General features: G+C 45.1%; 1 protein-coding gene across 1 annotated transcript; it reads left to right on the top strand.

Annotated features, from left to right (window-relative positions):
- Nucleotides 1-515: 515 nt before the first annotated feature.
- LOC119358379 (leucine-rich repeat extensin-like protein 5) lies at nucleotides 516-8335 on the top strand. The gene is made up of 4 exons (XM_037624952.1): nucleotides 516-870; nucleotides 5160-5583; nucleotides 5724-5971; nucleotides 7402-8335. Exons 1-4 carry the CDS (start codon nucleotides 516-518, stop codon nucleotides 7404-7406), a joined length of 1032 nt encoding a protein of 343 aa, XP_037480849.1. The 3' UTR covers nucleotides 7407-8335.
- The last annotated feature ends 1230 nt before the right edge of the window (nucleotides 8336-9565 follow it).

Below are 9565 nucleotides of genomic sequence, written 5' to 3'. Positions count from 1 at the left end.
AAATGGGACCCAGATGCTCTATTCACGTGAGTTTCCCTAGCCTGGTTAGCTCTCTGTAGTGGGCCATGAGCCGATTGTTTATTGCTTTCTACATTTGGCACCGACTAGGCATCGGAGCATCTACTTGCTCCGGTTCCCCGAAAAAAATTATGGCATCGGCTGGGCAACGGAGGACATGGGTGCCAAATAAATCAAAAGTGAATTTGGCACCGCTTTTAGCCTACAAAATGGAGGGCCTAAGAGAGTCAAAGTTAAGAGGGTCAAAGCAGGAGAGAGCCGAGCCGTTGGAATCAAATGCACCATGCATGTCTTTCACCTACCTAACGATCGTATTCGCATGCGCCATGATTGATTAACCACCGAGTCACTACCTCGCCAGTAGTCTGTCATTAGTAGGTGAAATCAAATTTTATTACTACACGAGAGCGTACAGATGGAGTAGTAGCACACAAAACTCATCAAGGGTCTTAATCTATTTTTATAGATCCCCGTCATCCTCAGCGCTTCCAGTACCCATGCGCGGCCCGACCAGACTGGCCCGCATGCCGAATAGGGCAGGAGGGGAGGCGCCGGATCGCGCGCACCGGCCGCCAACGACCGCCGGATCCCTCCACCCATGCGGCCGGGACACCAGATCCACCGTCCGCACGGCTGTTAGCTGGCCGTGCCTTGTCGATGAAGCCGCCGCTATAGATCCGGGGTTCCCCACGCAGATACAGGGCAACCGAGGCCCCGCCGCCACCATCCTTAGCGCCCCTGGGCCTGCTCGGCGGCTGCCTCGGACGGCGGCGATGAGGTGGGATGAGGTGGGAAGGGGCCGCGGCAGCGCAGCTAGGGTTCCCCGGCCGCCGCCGAGGGAGGCGACGAGGGGTTCGCGAGAAGAGGGGATCAACGTTTTTAATGCCCTCCCCTTGATTTTTTTTTACTTGTATACCATTTTTTATGAGTTGGCTGGCTCTTTCAGCACCGCTACGCTGTCTACGCCGTTCTGCCGTGCGATTTGATCCGTCGCGTTCGTCCTTTCGCCGGCCGATCACCTGGGCCGCGGCCGCGGGAGCGGTGGGACGCGTGCCGATCGGTAGCACCTCCCCGTTAAATTTGGTCGGTCTGACGAACGGGCGCTAGTGCTTCATCTCATGTCATGTCATGGCTTATCTTACGTGTCACCGAGCGTACGTACGTGCATGCCACCGCGTTCTTCTGGCACGCGTCACGCGCGCCATGGCCGGCGGACCGAGCGGTGGATATAGTAATCACACGTGCGGACCAGGATTCAGGAAGACGCATCAACCTCCTACGTCTCACCAAGAAACGCCATCGTTAGTTCGTTACGACGCGCGTTTTCATCTCTGACTCCTGGAGCATATATCGGTGAGGCCGGCCCACGTACGTACGCATGAGGTGCACCGCTTGTTAACTGACATCCTCATCGGTGGTACGTAACGTAAGGCGGTAAACCTGCTTCTGCGTTAGCGTTTGGGCACCCTCCGATCAGCTTGTTTGGACTGTGCTCACCGTCCGATCGGAACCACCGATTCAGACTCGTCTCAGACAAGGGCATGCGTCTATCTCTGATTAGGAAGACACGTACTTCCTCCGTTCCAAAATAGATGACCCAACTTTATACTAACTTTAGCATAAAGTTGTGTCATCTATTTTGAAACGGAGGGAGTAGTGAGCAAGACACGCCGCTCGCCTCGCCGCCGGCGACGACAACGGCATGCACGCTCCCTGCACTTTTCGAACGTCCTGTGCGTGAATAAACCTGGCACATGCAGTTCTTCCCTGAGCTAAACTGTAGAGTGAAACACGATATACTTTGCTCATGAAGCGCCCACGACGCTCCGACGGCGACGCGGGCATATCATATGGAGCTGGACGCCGTCGTCGTCGCTGACCGGTACGTACCTCTCTTTCCCTCCCTGTCCAGTCCTGTCGAGCGTCGACACAAATACCAGTGGCGCCGGCCGGTGGTCGCTGTCCTGAAACATCGCCACAGTCCTCGCAGTCGCGCGCGCACGGTCCAAATCGCGTGCACCAGATCAGGTACATATCCGCTCAGATGTAGATGGACGCAAAGAAAATTAACTAGCGATTAAGATCTGATGGGAAATAAAACGATCGAAAGCGGCATATGCAGCGTGCATGTGCTTTTTCTGGTTGCTTGTGTCTCGAAAGGACAGGAAGAGCCTCAAGCTTATCTACAAAGTTATCTACGGAACAAGAGAATTGAACCGCTTTATGTGAGCACAACTAATCATAATTCAACTCACTGTGGCATGTGCACGTTCTAAATCAGACCAGTTCAGCGAAATGCGGCATATATATATACTCGGGATGTATACCCCTCGGCCTAGTCGAATTGATGAACAAAAATAAATTAGCAATAACACTCGGATGAAAAATAGCATACTTTATTTTATTTTATAGTTTTATTATGATTGTCGGTGTAGGAAGTAAATGCATTAGCTATTTTTATTTTATTTTATTAAAATAGGACGATTTATTTGGCTTCTAAGGAAAAAAAGGGGGCCTTTAATAGAAACATTTGGGAAATGGCCAAACACATATATAAAACCAAATAACCAATACACATTCACATGAATACATGATTATTCCAAAATCATGCTAGAGTGAGATAAAACATAAGCAGATGAACGCAAGCGTTGTATACTGAAGAGAAAACAAGTAATTGCATGTACTTGCTCTATTTTAAAAGAGGGAAAAGGTGGTGTATTTATGCGTTTAAAAGACTGGAACACTATTATTGGCAACAGGTTTGTCTAGAGCACTCTGAACCTTAAACAAAGATTATTTAGCTACAAAGCTGAGGCGCGAACCGCTAGCCACCAAATTAAAGCTTAATCTGGTTCCCCTCCGTACATTCCAGTTGAACAGGCCTGGTGGCTTTCGTCGATGGTCCCTTTAGTTTGAGCACAACTTTATTCGTTGCTTCTCCTAAAACAAATTCTACGTGATGCATCAAGGAGTGTATAAACTAAGATAAGCTGATCATGCATGCATACGTAGTTGCTCTTCATCCACTGATTGTTTAGTTGGAACTACCTAAGAATAAGCTGATTAAGAATTGGCTCAGAATATCTGATGAGAGGTCAACTGAATTGGCATTACTGAACAACTCATATTTTTTTAGTACAACAAAGAACCTAATTTAATCAGGCAGTTAAGCAAGTGCAGTGCAATTAGAAGGCATTTCATATGCACATGGTGCTCCAGGTGAGCACCAATCCAATCCTGCAAGGCTAGCTGGATTATTCAATATTAATTAATCGAGCTAGACATGCATGCCAGATAAGGTTAATGTTGCAATTGTTTCCCTAGCAAGCTTAAGGCACACTTTGAGTGAGACAGTCTAAAGCATACTTTGAGTAAGACAAGTAAGCTAAGGAGTGGCTTCGGTTTTGAACACATACCATCTTTGTAGCTCAAATTTGGAAGGGGTTTTGTATGGCGCTTGCATGAATGAAATGGTGGGTCCCTGAGAGTCCAGGCATCAAGAATAGGCCGATCCCAATCACTCAAGGCAGAGAGCAGCATTACGTACCAAATCAAGTTCATACATACATTACATGGAGTGGTGGGGGCTATCAAGCTCTTATCTTTTCCCATGGCCGGTGCCATCGTGCAGCCCGGTCCCTCATCTTTACACCCACTCACTCATGAATCCACACCCACATTTTCTATATATACTATGATAATGGATGGATGTACCCCATCTCCCCTTCCTACCTCAGAAAAGAGAAAGAGAAAAGATAAGAAAAGAAAGGAAATGGAAGGATCTAAAGTGGAACCGTTTTCTAACCAAGGCATGCGATCTCGGGCCACAACGATCGGCCGGCATTCTGCGACTTGCTCGCAAAGTTTCGTGATGGTAGATAAACCCGGCCGGCTATCCAAGTGCTGCCAAACGGCTGGTGGCTCGTCACCTGTGTACCGACGCATGGGAGCTTCCGTGTGGCGTGCACTAGCCTTTGTGTCAGTCAAAGTCCCAAAGGCTCGAGAGATCTCGCAATTTTTCGGCCGGGCCACGCAAATCAGGACCGATCTGCAGTGCTATTATTATTTTTTCAAAGAGACATTGTATGTCATCTCAGGGCGAAAGTGCTATTGTGAGCTCGAGCTCACAGGCTCCCTTTGCTACAGTCCACACAAAAAAAATATTTAAATAGTTCAAAAAAATCTGAATTTTTTTGGCAACAAACATTGATATCTTTTTCACATGCGTGCAAAATTTCATGAAAAAATGACATTCATGCAGGTCTCGGAAAAAAAGACAAAATCGATGCTCCAAAATGTATCCAAAAACAGTTTTTTTAGAGCATGATTTTGTTTTTTTTGCCGGGACCTCCACAAATGTCATTTCATTACGAAAATTGGTACGCATGTAGAAAAAACATCAAAGTTTCTTGACAAATAATTTCAGATTTTTTTGAATTGTTTTACTATTTTTTCGGATTTTACTGTTCATCCAAGATCACTGGTGCCCGGGATCAATTCCTCCGTGTCCATCTCAGGGCTCCTTTGATTCAAAGGAATTCTATAGGATTTCTGGAGGATTGAAATCCTTAAGAATTTTTTCTATGTTGGTCCTTTGATTCATAGGATTGGATCCCATAGGAATTTTTCCTATGAAATCTTTTGTTCTACATTTCATAGGAAATCTAACATCCACTCCAACCTCTTTTTACAATTCCTTTGCTTTTCCTGTGCCATCAAACACTCAATGCTAATCCTGTAGGATTCCTGTGTGCATGCCACTCCAACCCTATATTTTTCCTATTCCTACGATTTGAAAATCCTGTGAATCAAAGAGGGCCTCAGATATAGGATTCTGCTGGATCGAATCCGATTGAATAATGCATGGTGCATTTGATTGGCAAGAGGAGTTGATGTGCGTGGAGGCTTAGAGGTCAAGAAATGACGAGCAGAGTTGGATGGTGTGTGTGTGTGTGTGTGTGTGTGTGTGTGTGTGTGTGTGTGTGTGTGCAGGGGCGGAGCTCTGTAGGGGCTAAACCGGGCCATGGCCCGCCCAGGAATTTAACAAAAAAATTTTTACCTACATGTCATCTTAGCCCAGCCCACGAACAGACACATCATCCCCATCCTCTCGTCTCAGGCACGCACAGGCACACGCTGAGACGCATCCTCTGATTCCCCATCCTCTCAGCTAGGTTCTCCGGATGTAGCCGCCGTGCACAGGGAGCACCACCGTCCACCGGAGCTTGTCGCCCGCTGTCTCGCGGAGCAACCGCCGGAGACGCCCGCGCGGCCGCGCCCCGCGGGGTCTCGCCTAGCCCTCGCCGCCTCGCCCCTGCCAGGCTCCCTCACGCCGTCGCCCGGTCGCGCCGCCCACTCGCCCAGGCGCCCACGACCCACTATCTCGTGGTTCGCGAAGCTACCGCCTCGCCCCTGGCCGCGGCGACGCCCGCCGGAATCTTGCGGCTGTTCTCCTCCAACTCCAATCCCCGGCTGTTCTGCTCCAACCCCCTGCCGCATCACTGCATCAGTGCATCCCACTTCACAGTTCACACACCGCACCAACCAGCAGGGCAACAGGGGAAGGTAATAATATTCCCCCAAATTCCTAATTTAAAAGGCAAAGCAATAGTCTGATTCTGGTCAGTTCCATACATCGAGTGATCAAGTCTACTACTGCTAGTGCTAGTGATAACTAATAGACTGATCTTGTGCAAATTAAACAGAGGCAGCAGGCGGGCAGAGGTAGTCATGGGCAAGGAAAATCGGACTCAGAAAAGAATTGATTTGGTGTTTAAAAGGAAAAGAGATGATACAATTGAAGTTGAGGAAGACCAAGTATTGCCCTTGCTTGAATTGGAACAGCAACAACCTGAACAACAACATAACCAAGATGGAGGAGTTCGAACAAATGAAGTTGTTACATTTCGGGGTATTGAGTTCTTGCAGCGGGATCCTGGATTGCGCCCTCAAATTTGGCAATATCCACCAGACCAGAGAGATATCGTCAGGAGAGCATATTTGATGTTAGGTCCTATGCAACCCCGTCTAGAGAACTATAAACCTTCTGGTGAACTAGGGCATCAACGCCGCTTCCAATATAGTTGGTTTGGTGATTTTCCGTCATGGCTAGAGTATTCAGAGGAGAAAAGTTGTGTGTATTGTCTATATTGCTTTGTCTCCAATAACAAAGAGAATACACGAGGTGGTTCTCATGTGTTCACGGTACATGGATTTGACAGTTGGAAGAGGGTTTGTGGGAAACATTGTGCATTCTTGACCCACATAGGATCTGGACCATGCTCACCACACAACAATGCAGTCACTAGTGGTCATGCCTTAATGAAACAACCATGCCACATAGAGAATGTTATGGCTGTGAGGGACAAGGAGAAGGTGGAAAGAAATCGTTTGCGGCTGAAAGTCTCAATTGCGGTTGTTAAGTGGCTTGCATTCCAAGCTTGTGCTTTTAGAGGGCATGATGAGAGACCACAGTCAAAGAATCAAGGAAACTTTCTTGAAATGGTGAAGCTTCTTGCAGAATTTAATCCTGAGATTGCCAAAGTTGTGTTGGGAAATGCTCCATACGGCGCAAAATACACATCACATGATATCCAGAATGAGATCTTGAGTATATTTGCATCTAAAATCAGGAAGCATATTCGTGAGGAAGTTGGAGATTATAAGTATTCTATTTTAGTGGATGAAACGTGTGATGCATCAAAGAGAGAGCAAATGGCGTTGGTTCTTAGGTTTGCTGATAAAGGTGGTATTTTGCAAGAGAGATTCTTTGATTTGATACATGTAGCGAACACGAGGTCTTTGACACTGAAAAATGAGTTGAGCTTTGTTTTGTCAAACAAGGGTTTTGATATTCAGAACCTTCGAGGACAAGGTTATGACGGCGCTAGTAATATGAGAGGCGAGTTAAATGGATTGCAAGCTCTTTTCCTCCACGAATGCCCATATGCTTATTATGTCCACTGTTATGCCCATCGCTTGCAACTTGTTCTAGTTGATGCATCTAAAGAAGTGGTTCCTATCTCCCAGTTCTTTCAGAAATTGATCTTTATCATAAACACGGTTGACTCATCTTCAAAGCGCCATGATGAGCTTCATCTTGCCCAACTAGTTGAACTAGAAAATGGAATCTCTAATGCTAGCATCGAGACAGGTCGAGGGGCAAATCAAATCCGCTCACTTAAGCGACCAGGAGACACAAGGTGGGGTTCTCATTTTGGTTCAGTTTATAGCCTTATGAAGATGTTTGGTCCAGTTTGTTCAGTTATCCAAGATATAGCCGCCGATGGATCAATTGGCTCAATTCGTGCAGATGCAGACACTTCTTTTGGCTACTTGTCCTCATTTGAGTTCATTTTTATCTTATGTTTGATGAAGGAAATCTTTGAAATAACAGAATTGCTTGGCCAAGCTTTACAAAAGAAATCACAAGATATTGTGAATGCTGTCCGCCTAGTTTCCTCAACAAAACAATGTCTTCAGGAGTTGAGATCAGATGATGGCTACCAAGTATTTATTACTACGGTTGTTGAATTTTGTGTAAACCATTCCATTGACATTTCAGACTTTGAGGAAACATACATCATGCGTGGTGGTCGTGCTCGTCGTCAACCTGATCAGTTCACCAAGGAGCATTACTTTCGAGTGGAAATTTTCTTCTCAACACTGGACACTCAACTATTTGAATTAAGCCGAAGATTCAATGATAAGGTAATGGATCTTCTAACCATTAGCGCCACCTTGATTCCTACAAACAAATTCAGAGGATTCAAAGCTAGTGATATATGTGAGATGGTGAAAAAGTACTACCCAGCTGATTTTCCCCAAGATATTTATGGATTACAACAGCAACTTAAGCACTTTGTTTCAGATGCTTCCAAGGATGATGATTTGAAAAACATATCTACCTTAATTGATCTATGTCGATGCCTTGTGGAGACAGGAAGACATACCGTCTACAATTTGATTGACAGATTACTTCGGTTGCTCGTTACCCTTCCAGTTTCTACAGCCAGTGCTGAACGCGCATTTTCTAGTATGAAGATCATTAAGACAAGATTGCGCAATAAGATGGAAGATGAGAATCTGGCTAATAACTTGTTAGTACACATAGAGGGTGGAATTCTGGAGAACTACAGTCATGAAGATGCCATTGCAGATTTTATAAGCACGAAGGATCGGAGAGTTGATTTCTAGTATGTGAGTAAGTCCATGTCTAATGTCTCGACACTTTTGTATTAGCTAAATCAATAGTGACTCATGGTTGAACTGTACTTTGATACATATATATTATATATATACATATTTGCTAGCTCAATCTTGTGTCCTGGGTGCTTGTAACATGTCCTTATGAGTCAGAATTTGAAAAAAAATTGTGCTCTTCTTAAGTCTGGCCCGCCCAACTTTTCCGTTCAAGCTCCGCCACTGAAGCCATGCATGTGAAAGAGTTGTCCTATATATCAGGCAATACATGAGAGGGAGTACAAAAGGCCAGAAATTCCAGTCACATAATGATGGCATCACTGAGATATAACAAAAGGGATAAATAAGAAACATGTCAAATGTAAATAGGTAAAATTTTCTTTGGCACCAACTTGTCGTTTCCATAGAAATGATGCTTTTCCTATAACATCTTTCCTCCAAGAAGGACATCCACATCCAAGGAGGACATCCACAGATGCTAGTTAAAAAAACTGGTCATTGTGCAAATTGAGCATGCTCATCAAGTAGGTAGCAAAATGAAATCTTAACATTGGAACAATGTGTATGATTGATACAACCAGGCATCATCTACCAAACCAAACCAAATACAACACCAAGACTAGAGGGTGGTTTCTAATGACTACATGATCATTGTTGCCAAAAGACAATTATGCTTCAGAAACAAGGTAAAAGAAACCACGACAACAACCAAGGGCTTTCATATGTCTTGGACAGTTGGTGATAAAGGAGACACATTACAAGTGCCAGCAAACATCACAAGGAAGATGGAGCACAAGTGGCCAGGAATTTTAGTACCATAACAACTGCATAACTGAAAATTCAATGAAAACGCGGCAACAAGTCATGCAAAAACTAAAAAGCTTTGGATTCCAACATGAACCAGAAAATAGCAAGAATAAGGGACTTCTCATTCATAACCCAAAATCAGTCCGAGTCCCCCTCCTCTATGCTTCCATGATCTCTGTATCTAGCTATACTTGTACAAGACCACTATTTTACAAGCAAAAAAATCATGTTGGTGAAGACAGCAAAAACCAACAGCAACGACTAGCACACCGATGCACTTGCAGTGGACTCGATACATCCACATGGACAAACAGGAGAAAAAAGCCGACTCCGCACAGATGCAAAGTAGTAGTGTACAACCAGAACAGAAAAGCATGGTCCAAATTAATAAGGATGAAGCTGCATGTTGGGAATCCAGAAACCCATTCACTTATGCAGTCAAATTCATTCCTTTATAAAGCAACCAACACATTCAAAATCATCCTGACAAGACAAAGCATCGCTCATATCAACAGATGTAAGGTCATCCTAAGTTTGA

The sequence above is a fragment of the Triticum dicoccoides genome, chromosome 2A (genome assembly GCF_002162155.2).
Source record: "Triticum dicoccoides isolate Atlit2015 ecotype Zavitan chromosome 2A, WEW_v2.0, whole genome shotgun sequence".
NCBI lineage: Eukaryota > Viridiplantae > Streptophyta > Magnoliopsida > Poales > Poaceae > Triticum > Triticum dicoccoides.
This window is presented reverse-complemented; position numbering and strand designations above follow the sequence as displayed.